General features: G+C 46.2%; 1 protein-coding gene and 1 long non-coding RNA gene across 2 annotated transcripts in view; one reads left to right on the top strand and one right to left on the bottom strand.

Moving 5' to 3' along the window:
- The window catches only part of ADAMTS12 (ADAM metallopeptidase with thrombospondin type 1 motif 12), a 1230701-nt gene that overhangs the window by 1081334 nt on the left and 121830 nt on the right, over positions 1–27537 (top strand). Inside the window, exons 20-21 of the mRNA XM_063960568.1 lie at positions 4513–4665; positions 13699–13872. Of these exons, the coding sequence (XP_063816638.1) occupies positions 4513–4665; positions 13699–13872 (327 nt within the window). The remainder of the gene's footprint in view (positions 1–4512; positions 4666–13698; positions 13873–27537) is intronic.
- The window catches only part of LOC135055953 (uncharacterized), a 78523-nt gene that overhangs the window by 29781 nt on the left and 21205 nt on the right, over positions 1–27537 (bottom strand). The gene's annotated exons all lie outside the window — the stretch shown is intronic.

Here is a 27537-nt window from a genome sequence, read left to right as displayed (position 1 = left end):
TACTGGTGTCTGAACGGATAGGTATGCAAAACAAATGAACTCACAGACAGACTGGGGAATATGACATTACGTACACAGAAGGTGATAGGGTAACAAAATACACACAAAGTGAACAGAGAAGCCCAGAGGCTAAGGAACTGGGTGTCTCCCTAGTATTAGTAATGCTCAGATGGGAAAAGCAAGATGTTGTGTTTTAATACGTAGAGAACCCGAAATGCTGTTGCTAAGGGCAACAGCAAAACCCTAAAGGGTTACCAATAGGTGTGGCAGTAAACTCCTTGGTCAGAGATGGAATGATAGACACAAGGAGAGTCTCCACAATCCTAATTCTCACTTGCAGTGCACAGGGTCAGCTTACTGCCACTAAACTGACACCTGACACCTTGCACAGTGAGACAGGATTTAGGCAGGCAAGTCTTAGAATACAGCCGCAAACTTGCTAAGTTCACAGAGTAGTAAAAGAACCCCAGCAAGCTAAACGACTGACTCCAGTCTTACTGCTAGGTCTGGATTGGCAGAGTGTAGTACCAAATCCCCAGGCCTATTTGCAGTAAGCAACAACAAATACAAAGCTACACAGTACTGGCTAACTTTCAGGAACTGACTAACCAACAAAGATTCAGCAGCATCTGCTTAACCTGAGAAGAGGCCTTATAAAGCAGGTGCTGTCCACGCCCCACTCAGACCTCACAGACTGTGAGCACAAAAACCAGCACCGGATCCCCTGCCGTGCACAGAGCCTGTAACCACTGCACAGCAAAATACCCAAACCGGAGTATCAGCTGCGCTCAGGTTACTCCGCTAGCACTTGTCTCCCGGTTGCCATGACGACGTGGCAGCACAGGGCAGGAGACCCTAACAATTAGAAGTCTTACCTGTCAGTCACAGACACTACAGGCAGTCCCACTGGGAGGTGTTTCCTCCTTCCGGGACTTCCAGACCAGGCTGTCATAAGCAGGGAACTGGCTGCCTGTTTGAAGCCACTCCCTACCTGATTGTCAGCCCTAGCCAGCTTCTATGGGCTGCAGCCTATGCATTCCATAGAAGCAGGGTGTTTGCGCATGTGCAGACCGGCCGCCACTGGTGCGCATGCGCCGGTCCTGGCACCTGCCAGATCCATTTCACAGGTGCCGGGACCCACTGACAAGCTGACTGTCTCCTCTCCGCTCTCCGGGCAGGCACAGGTAGTGGCAGACCCCCTACCCTCAGTGAGGTGGGAACCACCGCTGCTGTATACACTCATAAAGATTGTGTGGTTTGTGTTTTCTCCTGAAATGCACACAGACATTTACATTATGTATTAAAAATAACATAATATTTACATCACTAGGGTCCACAGGTGTCTTCTCGTCATTGTGATCTTATACTCCTACGGATCCTTGTCATCCAGCACATTTACATCAACTTGCTCCTCCACATCTATCACCTTCACTCATCATCTCTCCACATCTACCACATCTCTCCACATCCAAGTCCTGCTTCTCCACATCCACTACATCCTCTAATCCAACTCCACCACCTCCTTCACCTCCTCCTCCTCATGCACCACCTAGATCGTCACCTCCGTCTCCCACTGACCCTCTACCTCAGCCTCCTTCCCCCGCTCCACATCCTCCTGCCTCAGCAGATACTGACTCCTGCTTTTTAGTTTGTGCACCATTCCCTGTAAACTGTAGATGGTTGTGCATGAAAATCCCATGAAAGCCATGGTTTCTCAGATACTGAAATCACCATGACTGGCACAAATATTCCATGCATGGTCAAAGTCGCTTAGATCACATTTCTTTCCTAGTCTAATGTTTGATCTTAAAAACAACTGACCCTCTTGACTATGTCTACATGTTTTAATGCATTGATTTGCTGCCAAATGATTGGCGTACTAGAGGTTTCAATAACGTGTATGTGTACAGGAGTACCTAATAAAGTGGCCACTGTGTATGTGTACTGTATGTGTCCAGTTCCTCTATGTTCCAGTTTTACAACAGGGCAAGTGTATGTATGATACATGGAATTACTAAACTGAGGCCAGGGCTGAAGCAGGGCCCTATGCCAACCAGTGTTGGCCCCACCCTTGACCCATTGCATCATGATGTCACACACAGGGGATGGGGTCATTAGCACTAAAAGTAAACAGATGCTCCGTGCACCCAACAAGACACATGCAGGTGCCATGGGCCTTGATTAGGGTGACCAATACCATGCCATTTATTCAATCCCAGGATTGGCTTGTTTTATGCTAATAATGTACTAGTCAACCATTGCTCAAAACCGAGCAAAACAAAAAGCACAAGCCGCCACTCAATGCTTTTTGTATGGGAAAAAACTGACAACTTTGATACGTTATTCCTCAACAACCTGACCACTTATCAAAATTCCGTGACCTTACTGCACATCTACATCGCACTCCCTATCGAATGACACCTGATAAATCAAAATCGGTGCTGTCATTTAAAAGTAGTTGCTCTCACCAAAAAATTGCTTAGCCAATTTAAGGGTCTATTTATTAACATTATTTTTTACTATTATTATTTTAGGGTGGTATTCAGGTGACCGGCGGTCGGGAGACTGACAGTCACATGACCTCCACCAACTTCCCGCCCCCTCACTATCCCGACAGTCGGCACACCGACCAACAGGGACTATTTCCACTTGTGGGTGTCCATGACACCCATACAGTACCGAGCCCGCAAGGGGCTTGTTGCACTCGCTCCCCCCCCCGCGTTGGTATGCTGCCGGGATCCCGGGATCGGTATGCTGACCGGCGGTCTCACACATTATTTTAGTATCACCTGAATGTATTAAAGGGCATTTGGAGCAGTTTTTATTAAAAACTGCTCCAAACCCTTTAACCCTTTAATTCACTGTTTTTTTTTAGTAACCCACATCGCATTCGATCTGACCAGATTTACTAAAAAAAAAAAAAGTGAAAAAATACCGCAGTGTGCCCAGTGATAATCTCGCCAGGTCAGGCTGATGAGATCACAGGGCAGCACTGTGATAGGACCCGGCTCCAGTGATCAGCTATGTGTATCCGATGGACACACCAGCTGATTAAAGTGTTAAAAAAAAGTTTAAAAAACAAACAAACCATACTCACCTGTCCAGGGAGCCGGTGTCCACTGATCCGCTGAGCGGATCAGTGGACACCGGGTCCCTCTTATGCTGCAATGTGACCCCGGTGAGTAAAGTGACGCTGCAAAGCGACAGTACACTTTACAGCACCGTAGGTCACCGCAGCACACAGGATCCGGCGCCTGGCAGCCCAGCTGAAGCAGCGCGGATGGGCTCCCTGGACAGGTGAGTATATTATCCTGCTGGGGGAGGGGGGGTCTGCGGGGCGCGGGGGTAGTCACGACGGGGGTTTGACCGGGCGACGGCGATGTCGGCGAGGGCAGCACATGCGCAGCAGGACATCGGGGTATTTTTTACATAAAATACCCCCATGATGCTGCAAAGAGGAATCGCACGGACAGAGGTTGACCTCAAGCTCTATCCCTGCATGCGATAAGTGATACATCCCTGCGATGTAATCAGTTATCGCAGTGCGATTTTGGGCGATTTTATCACATGACATCCGCATCCAAGATGCAGATGGTGATAAATAGGCCCCTAAATCTTTATATTGCTACATTTTTAGACGTCTGCAGCAGTTTCTCCTGTCTCTGTGATACTGCTAGCTATGCACCTTGGAAGATAATAGTTTTCACGTTCCCTACTTATCAAATCCAAGAGTTGTCAAGGTCATATAACTATTGCAAACTGCAGGACACATTTACACATAATGACAGAGGTGAGAACAAGTGATGAGAAAGTTCGTTCAGCTGGATATAAAGGTCCCGCTGGCTATATTTGCTCAGATTTAATGGTGTTTAATAGTATTCTAGTGCTGTAGTTGGGGTTCACGGTCGCGGTTTCCTAAATTCAGTAAATGGTGATTGCGAGGTCCGAGACACTCAAAATTCCCATTACTCATAAAACTTGCTTGAACCTGTGAACTGCAATGTTGAAGTTTCAAACTACTGTATATAATTTGATGGAAAGTTAGATGGCGCTGAGAAGTAGGAAAATCTTTGTGTTGCAGGGTATGTTTTTATTCGAATCAGACACTTTATTGTGTGTCCAATAAGCAATTCTGTTGTGCGCTAAACACTAAGGGGGAGATGTACTAAGCAGTGATAAAAGTGGAGAAGTGAGCCAGTGGAGATGTTGCCCATGGCAACCAATCAGCTGCTCTGTATAATTTTATAGTATGCAAATTATAAATGTTACTTGAATGCTGATTGGTTGCCATGGGCAACTTCTCCACTGGCTCACTTCTCCACTCTTTTCACTGCTTAGTACATCTCCCCCTAAAACTTGTGTTACCACAATAGATTATTTATGATGATGCGTGTATATATATATATATATATATATATATATATTTTTTTTTTAAAGCAACAGTAGTCGTGTCTGATGTGCTTACAAATTATCCCATTATTAGAATGAACAGTAGTTTTCCTCTTTTCGCAGTGTTCCACAACATGTGGTCTGGGGGCTGTCTGGAGAAATGTGGATTGTAGCACAGGGACTGAAGGAGACTGTGAACACGTTAAAAAACCCGATCCTGCAAGGAGATGTCACCTTCGCCCGTGTGCCAGCTGGAGAACCGGAAACTGGTCCAAGGTAAGATTTCACTTTCACTGCAAAACAGGACTGGTTACTCAAGGGTCAACTACCTGAGAGAGTGACTGATTTTCCGCCTTTTTATTATAAATTCCACGTCTCATCAGAGCATCTTCCTTAGAACTAGAGATGAGCGGGTTCGGTTCTATGAGGACCGAACCCCCCCGAACTTCACTGCCCGGCTCGGGTTTTCCCGCCTGACTCGCAAACCAGAACGAGGCAAAACGTCATCATCCCGCTGTCGGATTCTCGCGGGTTTTGGAGTCCATATAAGTCGCCACGCGTCGCCGCCATTTTCACTCTGGAATTGGAGAGTGTAGCGAGAGGACGTGTCTCCGTCCTCAGTGTCTGTGCGGGAGGGAAAGTGGGGTGGCGATTCCAGTGCTGTCTTGTGCTGCTCAGTCCAGTGTAGTGTCTTATGCTGCATCAGTCCAGTCACAGTGGTGGTGTCCTCTGCTGCCATATGTCCAGTGCTGCTGTATAAGTCCAGTCCAGTGGTGCTGTGTTGTGCTACATCAGTCCAGTGGTGCTGTCTTGTGCTGCATCAGTCCAGTCACAGTGGTGGTGTCCTCTGCTGCCATATGCCCAGTGCTGCTGTATAAGTCCAATCCATTGCAGTGTTGTCCTACATCAGTCCAGTGGTGGTGTCCCTTTGCTGCTGTATAAGTCCAGTGGTACTGCCGTATATGTCCAGTGGTACTGCCGTATATGTCCAGTGATACTGCCATATATGTCCAGTGATACTGCCGTATAAATCCAGAGGGTACTGGCGTATAAATCCAGTCCAGTGATACTGCCTTATTTATATGTCCAGTAATACTTCCGTATATGTCCAGTGGTACTCAGTAGCGGCTCTTGCCACGGGCAAGCAGGCTTTTTGCCCGGGGGTGTCGCTGTCCAGAGGGCGCCGCTGCCTCCTCCATGCCAAGAGCCATATCCGGATCCCCGCTCCCCGGGTGCAGCCGGCGCCATTGACTGACGCTAGAGGTCATAATTGACGACTCTCCCATAGAAAGGAGCCGGCGGCCAGAGACGGAGGGCAGCGCATCAGCGTTTGGGAAGCAAAAGCGGGGCTGGTAAGTAATGTGTTGTTTTGGGTTTCTTTAAATCTGTGTTTGTAAGCTACTGGGGCACAGCTACAGGGTTCACAGCTACTGGGGGCACAGCTACTGGGGGCACAACTACTGGGGGCACAACTACTGGGGGCACAGCTACAGGGGGCATAGCTACAGGGGGCACAACTACTGGGGGCACAGCTACAAGGTCACAGCTACTGGGGTCACAACTACAGGGGGCACTGCTACAGGGGCAAATCTACTGGGGGCACAACTACTGGGGGCACAGCTACAGGGGGCACAGCTACTGTGGGGGAAATCAACTGGGGCACAGCTACAGGTCTCACAACTACTGGGGGCACTGCTACAGGGGTCACAGCTACTGTGGGCAAATCTATGGAGGCACAGCTAGGGGGCACATCTACTGGGGCACATCTACTGCCGTATAATTCCAGTGATACTACCATATAATTCCAGTGATACTGCCGTATAAGTCCAATGATACCTCCGTATAATTCCAGTGGTACTGGCGTATAAGTCCAGTAATACTGCTGTAGAAATCCAGTCCAGTATTACGGCCATATAAGTCCAGTGGTACTGCCGTATAAATCCGGTTCAGTGGTACTGGCGTATAAATCCTGTGGTACTGGCTTATAAGTCCAGTAATACTGCTGTAGAAATCCAGTCCAGTATTACTGCCGTTTAAGTCCAGTAATGCTGCCGTATAAATCCGGTTCAGTGGTAGTGGCGTATAAGTCCAGTGGTACTGCCGTATAATTCCAGTGATACTGCCATTGAAATCCAGTGGTACTGCCATATAATTCCAGTGATACTGCCATTTCATTCCAGTGATACTGCCGTATAAGTCCAGTAATACTGCCGTATAATTCCAGTGGTACTGGCGTATAAATCCAGTGATACTGCTGTATAAATCCAGTGATACTGCCATTTAAATCCATTGGTACTGCCGTATAAGTCCAGTAATGCTGCCGTATAAATCAGGTTCAGTGGTACTGCCGTATAATTCCAGTGATACTGCCATTTAAATCCAGTGGTACTGCCGTATAATTCCAGTGATACTGCCATTTCATTCCAGTGATACTGCTGTATAAGTCCAGTAATACTGCCATATAATTCCAGTGGTACTGGCGTATAAATCCAGTGATACTGCTGTATAAATCCAGTCCAGTGGTACTGCCGTACAAACCCAGTGGTACTGCCGTATAAGTCCAGTGATACTGCCGTATAAATCCAGTCCAGTGGTACTGCCGTATAATTCCATTGATACTGTCCTATAAATCCAGTCCAGTGGTATTGCCGTATAATTTCAGTGATACTGCCGTATATGTCCATTGATACTGCTGTATATGTCCAGCGGTACTGCCGTATAAATCCAGTGATCCTGCCTTATAATTCCAGTGGTACTGGCGTATAAGTCCAGTGATACTGCCATATAGATCCAGTCCAGTGGTACTGGCGTATAATTCCAGTGATACTGCCATATAAGTCCAGTGGTACCGCCGTATAATTCCATTGATACTTCCGTATAATTCCAAAGATACTGCCATATAATTCCACTGATACTGCCGTATTAGTCCAGTGAAACTGCTGTATACTTCCAGTGGTACTGGTGTATAAGTCCAGTGGTACTGCCGTATAAATCCAGTCCACTGGTACTGCTGTAAAAGTCCAGTGGTACTGCCGCATCATAAGTCCAGTGATACTGCCATATAAATCCAGTACAGTGGTACTGCCGTATAATTCCAGTGGTACTGCCATATAATTCCAGTGATACTGCCGTATAAATCCAGTTATACTGCTGTATAATTCCAGTAGTACTGCGGTATAAGTCCAGTGATACGGCCGTATAAATACAGTCCAGTGGTACTGCCGTATAAGTCCAGTGGTACTGCCGTATAATTCCAGTGATAATGCCGTATAATTCCAATGATACTGATGTGTAATTCCAGTGATACTGCCGTATAAATCCATTGGTACTGCCATATAAATCCAGGGGTACTGCCATATAATTCCAGTGATACTGCCAAATAAATCCAGTGATATCGCTGTATAATTCAGGTGGTACTGGCGTATAAATCCATCCAATGGTTCTGCCGTATAAATTCAATGGTACTCCCATATAAGTCCAGTGATACTGGCGTATAAATCCAGTGATACTAGCGTATAAGTCCAGGGGTACTGGCGTATAAGTCCAGTGGCACTGCCGTATACTTCCAGTGATACTGCCGTATACTTCCAATGATACTGCCGTATAAGTCCTGTGATACTGCCGTATAATTCCAGTGGTACTAGTGTATAAGTCCAGTGATACTGCTGTATAAATCCAGTCCAGTGATACTGCCATATAAATCCAGTCCAGTGATACTGCCATATAAATCCAGTCCAGTGATACTGCCGTATAAATCCAATGATACTGCCGTATAATTCCAGTGATATTCCCATACAATTCCAGTGATACTGCCTTATAAATCCAGTGATACTGCCGTATACCTCCAGTGGTATTGGCGTATAAGTCCAGTGATACTGCCGTATAACTCCAGTCCAGTGGTACTGACATATAACTCCAGTGGTTCTGCCGTATAATTCCAGTGATACTGCTGTATAATTCCAGTGACACTGACGTATGATTCCAGTGATACTGCCGTATAAATCCAGTGGCACTGCCGTATAAATCCAGTGATACTGCCGCATAAGACCAGTGATACTGTCGTATAACTCCAGTGGTACTGGCGTATAAGTCCAGTGATACTGCCATATAACTCCAAACCAGTGGTGCTGCCATATAAGTCCAGTGATACTGCCGTATAAATCCAGTCCAGTAGTACTGCCATATAAGTCCAGTGGTACTGTCCTTAGCTGTATATTATATACTATACTCCAAATAAAGGGGTTATTAATATTTAATCCAAATATTTTTTACAGGGTTTGCCCTATGTGGTGTAGGGTACGCTCTCTTGTGCTTCATATTGTGTTATATAACTCCAGAAAAATAATGGAGAACAAAAATTTGGAGGATATAATAGGGAAAGATCAAGAACCACTTCCTCCTAGTGCTGAAGCTGTTGCCACTAGTCATGACATAGACAATGAAATGCCATCAACGTCGTCTGCCATGGCCGATGCCCAATGTCATAGTAGAGGGCATGTCAAATCCAAAAAGCCAAAGTTCAGTAAAAAGACCAAAAAAAATACATTTAAATGGTCTGAGGAGAAAAGTAAAGTTGCCAATATGCCATTTATGACACGGAGTGGCAAGGAACGGCTAAGACCCTGGCCTATGTTCATGACTAGTGGTTTAGCTTCACATGACGATGGAAGCCCTCATCCTCCCGATAGAAAAATGATAAGCATTAAGTTGGCAAAAGCACAGCAAAGAACTGTGCGTTCTAAGATGGTATCACAAATCCCTAAGGAGAGTCCAAGTGTTTTGGCGGTTGCGATGTATGACCATCCCAACACTGGACGGGAAGAGGTGGCTCCTTCCACCATTTGCACGTCCTCTGAAAGTGCTGGATGTAGCACCCACAGTCCAGTTTCTGATATTCAAATTGAAGATGTCACTATTGAAGTACACCAGGATGAGGATATGAGTGTAGCTGGTGCTGAGGAGGAAGCTGACGATGAGAATTCTGATGGTGATGTGGGTTGTTTAAATTAGGCATCGGGGAAGACAGTTGTTGTCCGTGGGATGAATAAGCCCATTGTGATGCCTGGACAAAATACCAAAAAAGCCAGCCCTTTCGGTGTGGAATTATTTCTCCACAAATCCGGACAACAGGTGTCAAGCCGTGTGTTGCCTTTGTCAATCCGTAATAAGTAGGGGTAAGGATGTTAACCACCTAGGAACATCCTCCCTTATACGTCACCTGCTGCGCATTCATCAAAAGTCATTGTCAAGTTCAGAAACTTTGGGTAAGAGCGTAAGCAGTCCACTAACACCTAAATCCCTTCTTCCTCCTGTACCCAAGCTCCTGCAAGCCACACCACCAATTCCCTCAATGTCAACTTCCTCCTCAGTCAGGAACGCCAGTAGTCCTGCAGGCCATGTTACTCTCCTAACCGGGATTCCTCCAGAGGATTCTTAAAGTGGTACGCCTACTGCTGCTGCTGCAGTTGTTGCTGCTGGGAGTCGATCGTCATCCCAGAGGGGAAGTGAGAAGACCACTTGTACTACTTCAAATAAGCAATTGACTGTCCAACAGTCCTTTGCGAGAAAGATGAAATATAACAGCAGTCATCCTGTTGCAAAGCGGATAACTGAGGCCTTGACAGCTATGTTGGTGTTAGACGTGCATCCGGTATCCGCCATTAGTTCAGTGGGACTTAGAAAATTGATGGCGGTAGTGTGTCCCTGGTACCAAATCCCATCTGAATTCCACTTCACTATACCGAGAATGTACAGAGACGTCAGAAAAAGTGTCCTCAGTGTCCTAAAAAATGCAGTTGTACCCACTTTCCACTTAACCACGGACATGTAGACAAGTAGAACAGGGCTGACTAAGGACTATATGACTGTGACAGCCCACTGGGTAGATGTATGGCCTCCCGCAGCAACAATAGCAGCGGCACCAGTTGCAGCATCTCGCAAATGCCAACTCATTCCTAGGCAGGCTACGCTATGTATCACCGCTTTCCGTAAGACGCACACCGCTGACAACCTCTTATGGAAACTGAGGGACATCATTGCACAATGGCTTACCCCACTTAGACTCTCCTGGGGATTTGTGATATCAGGACAACGCCACCAATATTGTGCGTGTATTATATATGGGCAAATTCCAGCACGTCCCATATTTTGCACATACAATTAATTTGGTGGTGCAGAATTTTTTGAAAAATGACAGGGGCGTGCAGGAGATGCTGTTGGTGGCCCGAAAAATTGCGGGCCACTTTCGACATTCAGCCACTGCGTGCCGAAGACTGGAGTGCCAGCAAACACTCCTGAACCTGCCATGCCATCACCTGAAGCAAGAGGTGGTAACGAGGTGGAATTCAACACTCTATATGCTTCAGAGGATGGAGGAGCAGCAAAAGGCCATTCAAGCCTATACATCCACCTACGATATAGGCAAAGGAGGGGGAATGCACCTGACTCAAGCGCAGTGAAGAATGATTTCCGTCTTGTGCAAGGTTCTCCAACCCTTCGAACTTGCCACACGTGAAGTCAGTTTAGACACTGTCAGCTTGAGGCAGGTCATTCCCCTCATCAGGCTTTTGCAGAAGCAGCTGGAGAAATAGAAGGAGGGGCTAAGACGAAGCGATTCCGCTAAGTATGTGGGACTTGTGGATGGAGCCCTTCATTCGCTTTGCTAGGATTCAAGAGTGGTCAATCTGTTGAAATTAGAGCACTACTTTTTGGCCACCGTGCTCGATCCCAGGTTTTATGCCTACGTTGTTCTCCCTTTCCGGCAGACACAAGTCTGCAAAGGTTCAAAGACCTGCTGGTGAGAAAATTGTCAACTCAAGCGGAACGTGACCCGTCATCAGCTCCTCCTTCATTTTCTCCCGCAACTGGGGCTGCGAGAAAAAGGATAAGATTTCTTAGCCCACCCGCTGGTGATGATGCAGGGCAGTCAGGAGCGAGTGTTGACATCTGGTCCGGACTGAAGGACCTGCCAACGATTACTGACATGTCTACTGTCACTGCATATGATTCTGTCACCAATGAAAGAATGGTGGAGGATCATATGAGTGACAGCATCCAAGCAGGCATGTCAGACAGTCCGTACGTATACTGGCAGGAAAAAGAGGCAATTTGGATGCCCTAAGTTGCCCCCCCTCCAGTGTGTACTCCGAAAGAGTGTTTAGTGCAGCCGGTAACCTTGTCAGCGATCGGCGCAGGAGGTTACTTCCACAAAATGTGAAGAAGTCTAGTTACAGCTCTGAGCTACAGTATCACCATAACATCTGAGATATATACGGGTCTAATTTACGAAGTCTTGGAGATAGATTAAGTGGACAGAGATAAAGTAGCAGCCAATCAGCTCCTAACAGTTATGTTATAGGCTGTGTTTGAAAAATGACAGGAGCTGATTGGTTGGTACTTTACTTTAGCTCTCTCCACTTTTTCCCTCTCCAAGGCTCAGTAGATAAACCCCATAATCACATAAAAAGGATTTTTTTTGTCACAACTATAAATGCAATATTACCTAATAATCCCTGTAGTCCAAAATCCTAGATTTTTGTGTGTTTCACTTTTCTCTGTAAGATGGCTACATCGAGCTGGACTCTGGCTTTCATTTACCGGGGTCCCGGTTGGCTGCGCGCAACAGGTGAGGAGGTTCCGGATCCTACTGCTAAGGCCTCTGCTCCAAGCTCCCCTCCTCCTGCTGCAGTGTCAGGGCACAAGCAGCCCCGCTCTTTGTGAAAATGTAAAGGCACAGAACGCGCCGAATGTTGCGTTTTACCAGAGTTATGAATCGCCTCCCAATTAAAGGGATTCTTGAACAGTGCCAGAGTATAGGCTCCAGCAGTTTACCTTGTGCTTCCCATCATTCTGCCTCTCTGTTCTCATTCCTGGATCTTGCCTTCCTTGTGCCCCATTCCAGGTTCCTGCTTCCCTTCCCTGTGCTACATTCCTGGTTCCTGCCATCCTAGTGTCTGTTCCTGACTCCTTACCTGTCCTGACCTACCCGTCCAGCTCTGACCCTGTCTGTATCAGTCATCTCCGTGTTTAACATCTCATGGTAAATAACTGTACCAGCTCCAGAGTATATCAGTCATGTACTAGGGAACCCAGACAGAGGGCTGCAGCCTGCACGTCGGGTGCAACAAAGACCAACCCTACTTGTGGGGGTCCCTGGTAAACACCAACAGCACGTGAGACTCCGCTCCTCTGTACTGGGTCTCTGACAATACCTAAAGTACAGGTTGCATCCTCAATCCACCCGCGAGTTTGTGACAAAGATTTCTGCTGACTTACAGTAACTAATCTGCCAGCATTTCAGTGTAATTCTTCCCTTTGTTATATGTGCTGCTATACATGTAGTTATGCTTTATGTTTGTATCGCATTTTTTTCAGAGTACCTTCTACCGTTTTTATTTATTTCTTTGGGTGCCAATTATTATTTCAGAACAGTTGCCCACTATTTGCTCTAATATTACAGTGTGAATAGACTTCATTATCCTAGCCATTCACAACCAGCAGCTACAGTAACTATCTGTGACTCCATATCTTACTACCAGCAGATGGAAGCCATTGATTTAAATGAGAATAAAATCCATTATGTATGCAAAACAACAGATAAATTCTATATCACAAGCATGAATATTATTTTGCCAGAAATAGACTTGCAAAGCATTTAAAAATGTATCTGTTAAGTGTGCTGAAACCTGCTTTTCTAATAGATCATCCTGCATATTTGATGCTCTTACTGTAAAGAACCCTTCAGTTTTCTTAAGAACGTAAAATGTATTAAGCAGTGGCAACACACATCAATGATCTCTGGAAAATGTGTGTGCCAACTGTGCTTATAACAGCTTTCCAAGAAGATAACCTGCATATTTAATGCTCTTACTGTACGTTACTCTAAAGAAACCTTCATTTATCTTAACAACATAAAGGGTCAGATGTATTAAGCCTGTAGAAGTGATAAAGAAGTGATAAGTGGAAAGTGATAACGCACCAGCCAACCATTACGTTTGAAAAATGACAGGTGCTGATTGGCTGGTACGATATCACCTTCCACTAATCACTTTTTTTTTATCACTGCTTTATCACTTCTCCAGGCTTAATACATCTGCCCAATAATTTATTAAGCAGTGGTAACACACATCAATGATCTCTGTAAAATGTGTAAGCCAGGTGTGCTGATAACAGCTTTTCCAAGAAAGCAACCAGCATATTTAATGCTCTTACTGTAAAGAATCCTTTATATACTTTGAGCACACATGACTGAATAAGCATTCGGCTTTGGTGATCAGTAACACTATCTTTCTTGTCTCTATTATCACACAGTGCTCTACAAATTGTGGTGGTGGCTTCATGACCAGGGAAGTACAGTGCACAGACATCCGAGAAAACCGACCTCTGAGGCCTTTTCATTGTCAGCTGCCAGGGCAGAACCCTGTCCAAAACACTTCTTGCAATACAGAGCCCTGCTTGTCGTGGCTTGCCAAACCATGGAGAGAGGTAATTTCCCATAATCCCATATTCCATAATGCCAGTCAACATAAAATGCATTGCGTTGCATTATAAGATCTGCAAGGGGAATCAGTATGAGCTCTGTTCTGTCACAGTACAGGGGGTATGGCTGTCTGCATTTGACTTTACAGGCATGAATGTATGATCACACTGTGTAGATTCTATCAATGTTTATGGTAGACGAATGTTTAAAGGTATGGTTAATATATAGCTTTAGTAAGTGTTGAAGACGGTATCCGGTCCTTAAGTCGACACTCATTAGGTCGACTTCTATTGGTCGAAACGCATTAGTTTGACATGGTCATTAGGTTGACAGTGGTCACTAGGTCGACATGGCAAAGGTCGACACATGAAAAGGTTGACGTGTTTTTCACATGGTTTTTTTTCTTAATTTTTTTACTTTTTCATACTATACGATCCAAGTGACTATGATTGGGAATAGTAACGTGTACTTAACAGCTGAGCCGCCGAGGTACTCCTGCACAGTGAAAGTGGGAGCAGAGCCATTAGTGCGCTGCCGCCAGCGGGGTCTCCTGCCTCATAGCTGCCGCGTACCTTTCCCGCGAGCAGTAAACCCGTCCGCTCCGCCCTGGAGTCTTCTCCGTCCCTGCAGCCAGCAGCGCCAGCATGGTCTCCCTGCCGCGGAGTTAATGCCTGCTGACAGGCCAGAGTAATAGGGTGACATCTGCAATTCAAAATGAAGTGTGTGGGGGCCTTTAATGTGTAGGGGCCCCCGGGATGGCCGCCCCTGCCTTAATCCGGCTTTGGTGATCAGTAACACTACTACTACTGCAGATGGCATTTCTTCTCACAAACTATGAAGACTTTATGTTTTCGGAGTTTGCTGAATATTGTGAGGTCCTATGTGGCCCTAATAATGAATGTGCCCATTACATAAGACAAGCAGAAACAAGCATTTCCCAATTAGAATGCCCCATGATATCTGTGCCAGTGCACATGTATGCAATTGATATTGGGATTGGTTGACAACAGCTGAGGCGCTTACGGGTGCGCGTGCGCTGCCCATTGGGCAGGCGTAGAGGTAGGTTGCAATCCAGCTATTTGAATGTGGAGGATGGTGTTGGTGAGTGGGACTTCTGGGGAGGCCGCTGAGTGTAGTGGGCAGAGAGGTGCATTGGGTGGCCAGCTGCGCGGAGTTGGTATTGTTTTCATCAGGTGTTCTCTGCGTGGTGGGTCCATTAGGTGCCATGTCTATTGGATTGTGTCCGGCTGGGTGATGGAGGTGAGATCTGCTGTGCCTGTTTGTGGTGCCCATGGTGTCTGGGAGCAATTCTGAGTTGATTGCAGCAGGGACTTTGTTAGCAGTTGGGTAAAACCATGTGCACTGCAGGGGAGGCAGATCAGTGGCGTAACTACTGCCCCCGCAGCCCTCGCGGTGGCTTGGGGGCGAGGGGCTGCGGGGGCGCTGCCACTGATTTAGAGCAGATTGACATGCGGACGAGCGTCCGCATGTCAATCTGTTGTCACTAACAATCCCTGCTGTAAGGAGGGACACGGAGGGCACAGCGCACGCCTCTCCCGTGTCCCTCCTGTATCTCCGTCGGGTCTAATAAAGGAAGTGCCGTTCGTGAGCTCTGATTGGCTCACGAACCGGCACTTCCTTTATTAGACCCGACGGAGATGCAGGAGGGACACGGGAGAGGCGCGCGCTGTGCCCTCCTTGTCCCTCCTTCACAGCAGCGGGGGAGCGCAGGGGGGGGGCACTGAGGGGACATATATGGCACTGGGGGGGGCACTGAGTGGGCATATATGGCACTGGGGGGCACTGAGGGGGCATATATGGCACTGGGGGGGCACTGAGGGGGCAAATATGGCACTGGGGGGGGGCATATATGACACTGAGGGGGCATATATGGCACCGAGGGGGCATATATGGCACTGAGGGGGCATATATGGCACTCAGGGGGCATATATGGCACTGGGGGGGCACTGAGGGGGCATATATGGCACTGTATGTGTACCTGGCACATGGAGGGGGGGGGGCTATATTTGGCACTGGGGGCACGTGAGCACCTGGCACTGTGGGGGAATATCTGGCACTGGGGGCATATGTGGCACTGGGGGGGGGGCTATATTTGGCACTGGGGGCATGTGAGTACCTGGCACCGTGGGGGAATATCTGGCACTGGGGACACATGTGGCACTGGGAGCACAGCCCTAGCAACAAGCACTACCCCCTAGCAACGAGCATGACACCCAGTGCATGAAACCCCTGGCAACGAGCATGACACCCAGTGCATGAAACACCTGGCAACGAGCATGACACCCTGAGCATGAAAACCCCTGGCACCGTGCATGGAACCAAGAGCATGAAACCCCTGGCAACGAGCAGGTAATTTAAAAGTAATTAGAAGCCTTACTGTAGGACTTAATGTGTAAAGGGCATTACGGTGTGTGGCATAATGTATCACGGACATTGCGGTGTGTGTCATAATGTGTCACAGGCATTACGGTGTGTGGCATACTATATCACGGGTATTGTGGTATGTGGTATAATGTCTCAGGGGCTTTGCAGTGTGGCATAATGTAAAACGGGCATTGCGGTATGTGTCACAGGCATTACGGTGTATGGTATACTATATCACGGGCATTGTGATATGTGGTATAATGTCTCAAAGTCATTGCAGTGTGTGGCATAATGTATCACGGACATTGCGGTGTGTGTCATAATGTGTCAGGCATTACGGTGTGTTGTATACTATATCACGGGCATTGTGGTATGTGGTATAATGTCTCAGGGTCATTGCAGTGTGGCATAATGTATCACGGACATTGCGGTGTGTCATAATGTGTCAGGCATTACGGTGTGTTGTATACTATATCATGGGCATTATGGTATGTGGTATAATGTCTCAGGGTCATTGCAGTGTGTGTCATAATGTGTCACAGGCATTGTATGTGCTATAATCTATCAGGGGCATTGCAGTGTGTAGCATAATGTATAACGGGCATTGCGATTCCTGTCGTCATGTGTCACAGGCATTACGGTGTGGCATAATGTGTCACAGGCATTACGGTGTGTGGCATAATGTGTCACAGACATTGTATGTGCTATAATGTATCAGGGGCATTGCAGTGTGTAGCATAATGTATAACGGGCATTGCGATTCCTGTCGTCATGGGTCACAGGCATTATGGTGTGTGGCATAATTTGTCACAGGCATTACGGTGTGTGGCATAATGTATCGGGGGCATTATGGTGTATGCATATTGTATCATGTGCATTATTGTGTGTGGAATAATGTCTAAGGGCCATTGCAGTATGTGGCATAATGTATACTGGGCATTACTATAAGGAGGAAAAATGACAAATAATGTAATTTTGTTACGTTACAACCTGTAATTTATTTATTTATTTTTATCTGAATTTCATGTGATGAATCTGCACAAAATAGTCTTAGTTGGTGAAGTGTAATGAGAAAAATTTATATAAAAAATAATTGAAAAAAGAAATTAGAAAATTGGCATGTGCATATGTGTTCACCCCCTTTGCTATGAAGCCCCTCAAAAGTTCTGGTGCAACCAATTACCTTCAGAAATCACATAATTAGTGAAATGAAGTCCACCTGTGTGCAATCTAAGTGTCACATGATCTGTCAGTATAAACACACCTTTTCTGAAAGGCCCCAGAGGCTGCAACACCACTAAGCAAGAGGCATCACACCATGAAGATCAAGGAGCTCTCTAAACAAGTCAGGGACAAAGTTGTTGAGAAGTACAAGTCAGGGTTGGGCTATAAATAAATATCCAAATCTTTGATGATCCCCCGGAGCACCATCAAATCCATCATCTTCAAATGGAAAGAACATGGGCCCTCATTCCGAGTTGTTCGCTCGCAAGTGAATTTTAGCAGATTTGCTCATGCTAAGCCGCCGCCTACTGGGAGTGAATCTTAGCATCTTAAAATTGCGAACGATGTATTCGCAATATTGCGATTACACACCTCGTAGCAGTTTCTGAGTAGCTTCAGACTTACTCGGCATCTGCGATCAGTTCAGTGCTTGTCGTTCCTGGTTTGACGTCACAAACACACCCAGCGTTCGCCCAGACACTCCCCCGTTTCTCCGGCCACTCCTGCGTTTTTTACAGAAACGGTAGCGTTTTTTCCCACACGCCTGTTTCCGCCCAGTAACACCCATTTCCTGTCAATCACACTACGATCGCCAGAACGATGAAAAAGCCGTGAGTAAAATACCTAACTGCATAGCAAATTTACTTGGCGCAGTCGCAGTGCGAACATTGCGCATGCGCATTAAGCGGAAAATCGCTGCGATGCGAAGATTTTTACCGAGCGAACAACTCGGAATGAGGGCCATGGTACCACAACATCATGGTACAAACAAAAACTTATAAGAAAAAGGTGGATTGCAACACCTTTTTAAATTATTCGAGTTGTCATCATCGCCCTTGGCTAATCAATATTCCAAAAAGCCAGTTCCTAAGATTAAAAAGGAACTGCTCGAGCAAAAGTGACTTTACCACACAATGTGATGAATTAAAACAGTCCTTTATTGACCAATGATATCCTCAAGATCTACTAGATAAAGCTCTAGGTCAAACCAGCAATATAAACAGAGTCCCTTTTGACAGTTGATATATCAGACACTTTAGTTGCGCCCCCCACAGTGGAACCAGCAAACTGGGATCCAATGTTCATCTCTAAGTATAACAGTGCTTCCTATTTGATTAGGGGAATTGTTAATAAAAATTTACCCATACTAAAAATGGACGGCATCCTAGCAGGTTCCCTTGATAAGGAAGCGAAGGTCATCTTTAAGAAGGCCAATAATCTACAAAATCATTTGTCACCTAGTCATTTTGAAGCTTCTAAAGTTCCCTTAGTAGTTAGTTCTAATCCTTCTAAGTTAAATAGGGTCACAAAAACTCTTCCGTCCTTATCCGGTGTTCCAAAAAAAGGCTACTGTAAATGTAAGAAATTAAGATGCATTACGTGTGGGCATATGAAGGAGCAGGGCCGGCGCTACCACTAGGCAGCTTTAGGCAGCTGCCTATGGGTGTTGACCACTGGAGGACTCTACTGCACAGTGAATGAAAGAACGCTTACTTTATCACAACCAAGCTCCTCCTATTCTTTTAGAAACGAGGAGCAGCCAAGGATGTTGTGGGCGCTCCCACCAAGTCTGTCTTTGTTGAACGTCAGTGACTGTGAGTCCTGTTCCTGCAATCTGCCGCCCCCCACCTCCGCGATAGCAACACCCGGCATAGCTATGTTCAGGCTGCTGCCGCGGTTCGCGTGTGCTCCCGAGTCCCACAAATTACGAGCCGACACTGCAGCTCCCCCCGCTGGCGCTCGCACAATTCCATATACGTCAAAGTTTCGGCACTCGGCATAATAAACGCAGTAGACTGATTACAACAACGTTTCAGTGCTTTACCACTATTCTCAGGTTACCTTGTAATCTGTCTACTGTGTTTATTACGCTGAGTATATATACACACAGATCTGGCGCTTCCATTAGGCAGCTTTAAGCAGCGGGCCCTGAGAGGGCAGACCCACTCTCCTCTCCCCATCCGAGGAGGATGACAATGGTTGTGAAACTTGTAGGAAGCCAACTTTACATCTGGGGGACTGGGCAGTTGGTATTGGGGTGTGTGTGGGGAAGGGGGGGGGGGGGGGCGGAGAAGGGGGGGTGGCAGTAAGCAGATGGTTTGCCTAGGGTGCTGAGAAACCTTGCACCGGCCCTGTGAAGGAGAGCCTCCAGTTTACATCTTCCAGAAGCAAAAAATAATTTGAGATAGTAGGCAATATAAATTGCCAAACTACATATGTCATCTACCTAATCACCTGTAGGTGTGGGTCTCAATATGGGTATCCGTTCACATGGTCGACCATGTTATGGTCGACAGTCATTAGGTCGACCACTATTGGTCGACATTGACATGGTCGACATGGACACATGGTCGACACATGAAAAGGTCGACATGAGTTTTTTAACTTTTTTTTCTTTTGGGGAACTTTTCCATACTTTACCGTTCCAATCGTAGTCCATGTGGATCGTAAAGTGTGCCGAGCGAAGCGGTAGCGGAGCGAAGGCACCATGCCCGAAGCATGGCGAGCGAAGCGAGCCATGCGAGGGGACGCGGTGCACTAATTGGGGTTCCCAGTCACTTTTACGCAAAAAACAACACAAAAAAAGTAAAAAAAAACTCATGTCGACATTTTCATATGTCGACCTTTCATGTGTCGACCATTTTCACGTGTCGACCATGTGTCCATGTCGACCATGTCAATGTCGACCAATAGTGGTCGACCTAATGACTGTCGACCATAACATGGTCGACCATTCATACCGGAACCCTCAATATGTTGGTAGAACCATTTGCTCATTGAACACCAGGTTCTTAGAACACAGAAGACTCGTTATAAAGAAATCTGCCAATCACAGTGTCCCTAGACATGTAAATGCATCACATGGAGGGGATTGTGTGGTCCTATCCATCCAGGGAATTGAACATATAAACGAGACTCCCTGAGGTGGGGTCAGGTACAACCTTCTATGCAAAAGAGAAACGTACTGGCTTTGTGATCTAGATACCTTATTCCCTTTAGGTCTAAATGAAAATATAAAGCTCAATAATATCTGAAATAGTTCTATTTCCACTAGACATAAACCGAACTCCGTCTCTATACTTTCATTAGAGAACCTACCTATGAAAGGGTGGGGTATGGTATGCCGGCGGCCGGGCTCCCGGCGACCAGCATCCTGGCGCCGGAAGCCCGACCGCCGGCATACCGACAGCGTGGCGAGCGCAAATGAGCCGCTTGCGGGCTCGCTGCGCTTGCCACGCTGCGGGCATGGGCTATTTATTCTCCCTCCAGGGAGAAAAACTGTCGGGATTCCGGCGCCGGTATACTGTGCGCCCGGATCCCGACAGTCGGCAACCTGAAGACCACCCCTATGAAATAATAGGTTTTTGTAGATCGGTTGTTCCTTCTGAGATCAGTTATACTGTAGGTTTATAATCTAATGGACTTAGTATATATCTGTTTATGTCCCTAATGTAGTTAAAATACCTAGTGAAGCAGCCAGTCTGAAGATCATCCTTCTAATAATATTGGACACGTCTATAGTATATATAGATGTGTACACCTCTGTATATGAGGTTCAAGTGTCTCTTGCATTATATTTACCTACCTCTTTAAGAAAAAAGTCTGTATATATTCTGACATGTATTGGCATGTGGCCATATTTAAATTATCTCCCTTACCTATTGCCTTCTGCTTATGACAGTTTGGTAGAAATATTTGCTAATGCAAAAACCTTATGTATGGTTTTATTTATTTTTTGGGGGTCTCTGTGTATGTATATAAGTTTTCCTTTGGGTCTGCTGTGAGGACTCCGTTATTTTGAGAGAATATATGTATACTTATGTGCGCATGTTCTCTTTTAACACAGTTGTCAGATAAACATCATACACTTAACACACTAATAATAATAAAAATGTTGTATTTTGATCTGATTAGAGTACTGAAATATATTTAAGTACTGATAAGAGTACTAATATATTTAAATATATTTAAATCTGAGTGCTGTTTTGACTAGAGAATCAAAATAAACCAGAATTTCATATATATGTACTATTACTATATTTTGGTTACCTAAAAAGAAATATTATAATGATACTAAATATTACACTTCTACCAATTAAAGTTTTGAAAGGTAGAGTGACTAATGAGCTCACGAGAGATTAGAACCTGTGACTCTGCTCTGGTTGCTTACTAGTTGAGCCACGGAGGCTCATTAGCAAACTAAAGGGTTTGAAGTAGGGAAGCCAATCCCGGGCCATTTTTTCAATCCCGGGTATCGGGATTGAAAAATGGCCAATCCCGGGATACCCGGGATTGGCTTTTAAGTGTGTGGCCGCCCCCTCGCACCACCCCGCCCCGCACACATTACTAAACGTATACTGTGGGCGGGCGGGTGGGGATCTCTTCCTGCACTCCCTCAGTGCATGGCTGACGGCGTGGCGTCACCTCCTGCTGCGCCGGGCGAGCCAGAAGGAGGAAGCCGGGCAGCATCTGAGCGTCCTGTGGACGCTCAACGCTGATCCCTCAATCCCCGGGATTGGACCTTCCAATCCCGGGATTGAATCCTGGACGTTTTTGGCCCTAAATCCCGGGATCCCGCCGATCCCGATCCCGGGATTGGCCACCATAGTTCGAAGATACTAATGATAATTGATGTGAGTAACTCTGAATCTCCTCTGGCTATATAATGAAAAATCAGTTGAAAACACCCTCTATAATTTAATATAATATAATTTAATATCAATATTCTAAAGAAATGGAGTATAAATAGTAAGATGGGTTTATTAATTTCAGACATGCTGTCAGATTTATATATGTTTTTGATACGCTATTTTCTATGCATCTATATATGAATGAATAGAACCAATGTAAGTACCTCTATGCACATGAATTTTAGGAAAATCTTGATACTATATACATTAAAAGCACCTTTCTTTTATATATTTTACCTTTTTAAAAAAACAAACAATTGCATCCATTGTTTATTATAGTCTCTGTACATGTGCAGTGAATAATGGTAATTATAGCACACAGGTGTGAAAAACTGAAAGCCTAAGCTGATTGGCTATAGTGAATTTAAATACGCTTCCACCTGTTTTGTGCTAATACACTCCTCCTGAAGAAACCGCCGACAGAAGTAGCGGAGAAACGCATTGAGGACCCGATTGCTGCGAGTCCGGTGCTGGACATTATTTGTGGTACCATCAAGCTGGTGTACGTCCTCCTCCTGCCCTCTATCACATCGATTATCCAACCACTATCCACAGTCGCTGTGCTATAAAAAGCCCCATCAGCAGACGCGCTGTCACAGACTTGCTGATTTCCCCTCCGGATCATCTAAAGAAGGGGAAAAATATACAGCTGCTTGGAGCTTCCTTTTCTGCACTTGCCATCGACGGAAATCAGCGCACTTACCAGCAATAAGTGAACTATATCTCCACCAATAGGGGTGAGCATAACGTACCCATTGCCTCAATTTCCTATCAATTTGAACTTGCTATGCATAGCACATCAGTCTAATAATTCTGGACAATATCAGCACAAAATATAAATGGACAGCAACATTGGTTTATTATAACCTAGATACTTAGATGAGTATATTTATAATAATGTACCCATTCACTGCCAATTTTAATTTGGAGTAATTTTTTATGTGTGATTGTATTTGTGATAAATAAACTTAAGCTCCTTAAATTGTTCAGTTATTGAAACATATGTTATAAAATGGTACCACAACAAACCTGCCAAAAGAGAGGGCCGGCCACCAAAACTCACAGACCAGGCAAGGAGAGCATTAATCAGAGAGGCAGCACAGAGACCAAAGGTAATCCTGAAGGAGCTGCAGAGTTCCACAGCAAAGACTGGTGTATGTGCATATGACCACAATAAGGCGTACACCACATAGAGCTGGGCTTTATGGAAGAGGGGCCAGAAAAAAAACATTACTTAGTGTTAAAAATAAGAAGGCACGTTTTGAGTTTGCCAAAAGGCATATGGACGACTCCCCAAATGTATGGAGGAAGGTGCTCTGGTCAAATGAGGCTAAAATTTTACTTTTTGGCCACCAAGGAAAACGCTATGTCTGGCGCAAACCCAACACATCTCATCTCCCCAAGAACACCATGCCCACAGTGAAACATGGTGGTGGCAGCATCGTGCTGTGGGGATGTTTTTCAGCAGCAGGGACTGGGAAACTGTTTTGAGTCAAGGGTAAGATGGATGATGCTAAATACAGGGATATTCTTGAGCAAAACCTGTTACAGCCTGCCTGTGATTTGAGACTAGGACGGAGGTTCACCTTCCAGCAGGACAATGACCCGAAGCATACTGCTAAAGCAACACTCAAGTGGTTTAAGGGGAAACATTTAAATGTGTTGGAATGGCCTAGTCAAAGCCCAGATCTCAATCCAATTGAGAATCTGTGGTCAGACTTGAAGATTGCTGTGACACAGTGGGAGAAAGAGAACATGAGGGTGTCGGGTAGAGAGTCAGAGAGAGAGTATGTCAGGGAGAGGATGTGTCAGGGAGAGAGTCAGGGACAGGGAGAGACAGTGTCATGGGGAGAGACGGAGAGGGAGAGAGAGTGTCAGGGAGAGAGGAAGAGAGACAATGTCAGGCAGAGAGAGAGACAGTGTCAGGGAGAGAGAGAGTGTGTGTCAGGGAGGGATAGACAGTGTCAGGGAGGGAGAGAGACAGTGTCAGAAAGAGACAGACAGTGTCAGGGAGATAGAGACAGTGTCAGGAAGAAAGTGGGAGAGTGTCGTTAGAGAGATAGACTATAAGGGAGAGAGACATAGGGGGTCATTCTGAGATGATCGCTAGCTGCCGTTGTTCGCTGCGTAGCGATCAGTGAAAAAATAAGAATTTACTTACCGATAATTCTATTTCTCGTAGTCCGTAGTGGATGCTGGGGACTCCGTCAGGACCATGGGGTTTAGCGGCTCCGCAGGAGACAGGGCACAATAATAAAAGCTTTAGGATCAGGTGGTGTGCACTGGCTCCTCCCCCTATGACCCTCCTCCAAGCCTCAGTTAGGATACTGTGCCCGGACGAGCGTGCATAATAAGGAAGGATATTGAATCCCGGGTAAGACTCATACCAGCCACACCAATCACACCGTACAACCTGTGATCTGAACCCAGTTAACAGTATGATAACAACGAAGGAGCCTCTGAAAAGATGGCTCACAACAAGAATAACCCGATTTTTGTAACAATAACTATGTACAAGTATTGCAGACAATCCGCACTTGGGATGGGCGCCCAGCATCCACTACGGACTACGAGAAATAGAATTATCGGTAAGTAAATTCTTATTTTCTCTAACGTCCTAAGTGGATGCTGGGGACTCCGTCAGGACCATGGGGATTATACCAAAGCTCCCAAACGGGCGGGAGAGTGCGGATGACTCTGCAGCACCGAATGAGAGAACTCCAGGTCCTCCTCAGTCAGGGTGTGCCCCTGACCAAGTAGCAGCTCGGCAAAGTTGTAAAGCCGAGACCCCTCGGGCAGCCGCCCAAGATGAGCCCACTTCCTTGTGGAATGGGCTTTTACTGATTTTGGCTGTGGCAAGCCTGCCACAGAATGTGCAAGCTGAATTGTACTACAAATCCAGCGAGCAATCGTCTGTTTAGAAGCAGGAACACCCATCTTGTTGGGTGCATACAGACTAAACAGCGAGTCAGATTTTCTGACTCCAGTCGTCCTGGAAACATATATTTTCAGGGCCCTGACAACGTCAAGTAACTTGGAGTCCTCCAAGTCCCTAGTAGCCGCAGGTACCACAATAGGTTGGTTCATGTGAAAAACAGAAAACACCTTAAGGAGAAATTGAGGACGAGTCCTCAATTCTGCCCTGTCAGAATGAAAAATTAAGTAAGGGCTTTTATATGATAAAGCCGCCCATTCTGACACACGCCTGGCTGAAGCCAGGGCTAATAGAATCTTCACCTTCCATGTGAAATATTTTAATTCCACAGTGGTGAGTGGATCAAACCAATGTGACTTTAGGAAACTCAAAACAACATTGAGATCCCAAGGTGCCACTGGGGGCACAAAAGGAGGCTGTATATGCAGTACCCCTTTTACAAACGTCTGAACTTCAGGCACTGAAGCCAGTTCTTTCTGAAAGAAATTCGACAGGGTCGAAATTTGAACCTTAATGGACCCTAATTTTAGGCCCATAGACAGTCCTGTTTTCAGGAAATGTAGGAACGACCCAGTTGGAATTCCTCTGTAGGGACCTTCTTGGCCTCACACCACGCAACATATTTTCGCCAAATGCAGTGAAAATGTTTTGCGGTTACATCCTTCCTGGCTTCGACCAGGGTAGGGATGACTTCATCTGGAATGCCCTTTCAGGATCCGGCGTTCAACTGCCATGCCGTCAAACGCAGCCGCGGTAAGTCTTGGAACAGACAAGGCCCCTGCTGGAGCAGGTCCTTTCTTAAAGGTAGAGGCCACGGTTCTTCCGTGAGCATCTCTTGAAGTTCCGGGTACCAAGTCCTTCTTGACCCATCCGGAACCACGAGTATCGTTCTTACTCATCTCCATCTTATGATTCTCAGTACTTTTGGTATGAGATGCATAGGAGGGAACACATACCCTGACTGGTACACCCACAGTGTTACCAGAGCGTCCACCGCTATTGCCTGAGGGTCCCTTGACCTGGCGCAATATTTGTCTAGTTTTTTGTTCAGGCGGGACGCCAACATGTCCACCTTTGGTTTTTCCCAACGGTTTACAATCATGTGGAAAGACTTCCCGCTGAAGTCCACACTCTCACGGGTGGAGGTTATGCCTGCTGAGGAAGTCTGCTTCCCAGTTTTCCACTCCCGGAATTAACACTGCTGAGAGTGTTATCACATGATTTTTCGCCCAGCGAAGAACCCTTGCAGTTTCTGCCATTTCCCTCCTGCTTCATGTGCCGCCCTGTCTGTTTACGTGGGCGACTGCCGTGATGTTGTCCCACTGGATCAATACCGGCTGACCTTGAAGCAGAGGTCTTGCTAAGCTTAGAGCCTTGTAAATTGCCCTTAGCTCCAGTATATTTATGTGGAGAGAAGTCTCCAGACTTGATCACACTCCCTGGAAATTTTTTCCTTGTGTGACTGCTCCCCAGCCACTCAGGCTGGCATCCGTGGTCACCAGGACCCAGTCCTGAATGTCGAATCTGCGGCCCTTTCATAGATGAGCACTCTGCAGCCACCGCAGAAGAAAACACCCTTGTCCTTGGAGACAGGGTTATCCGCTGATGCATCTGAAGATGCGATCCGGACCATTTTCCCAGCAGATTCCACTGAAAGGTTCTTGCGTGAAATCTACCGAATGGGATCGCTTTGTAAGAAACCACCATTTTTCACAGGACCCTTGTGCAATGATGCACTGATACTTTTCCTGGTTTTAGGAGGTTCCTGACTAGCTCGGATAACTCCCTGGCCTTCTTCTCCGGGAGAAAACATCCTTTTCTGGACTGTGTCCAGAATCATTCCTAGGAACATTAGACGTGTCGTCGGAAAAAGCTGCGATTTTGGAATATTTAGAATCCACTCGTGCTGTCGTAGAACTACTTGAGATAGTGCTACTCCGACCGCCAACTGTTCTCTGGACCTTGCCCTTATCAGGAAAGCGTCCATATTTCTTTTAGGAAGAATCATCATTTCGGCCATTACCATGGTAAAGACCCGGGGTGCCGTGGACAATCCAAACGGCAGCGTCTGAACTGATAGTGACAGTTCTGTACCACGAACCTGAGATACCCTTGGTGAGAAGGGCAAAATTTGGACATGTAGGTAAGCGTCTCTGATATCCAGTGACACCATATCGTCCTGGTTCGCTATCACTGCTCTGAGTGACTCCATCTTGATTTGAACCCTTGTATGTAATTGTTCAAATCTTTTAGATCTCACCGAGCCGTTTGGCTTCAGTACCACAATATAGTGTGGAATAATACCCCTTCCCTTGTTGTAGGAGGGGTACTTTGATTATCACCTGCTGGGAATACAGCCTGTGAATTTTTTCCCAATACTGCCTCCCTGTCGGAGGGAGACGTTGGTAAAGCAGACTTCAGGAACTTGTGAGGGG

This window comes from Pseudophryne corroboree, chromosome 1, assembly GCF_028390025.1.
Source record: "Pseudophryne corroboree isolate aPseCor3 chromosome 1, aPseCor3.hap2, whole genome shotgun sequence".
NCBI lineage: Eukaryota > Metazoa > Chordata > Amphibia > Anura > Myobatrachidae > Pseudophryne > Pseudophryne corroboree.
The sequence above is the reverse complement of the archived record's forward strand: the minus strand, read 5'-3'. Positions and strand labels throughout refer to the sequence as shown.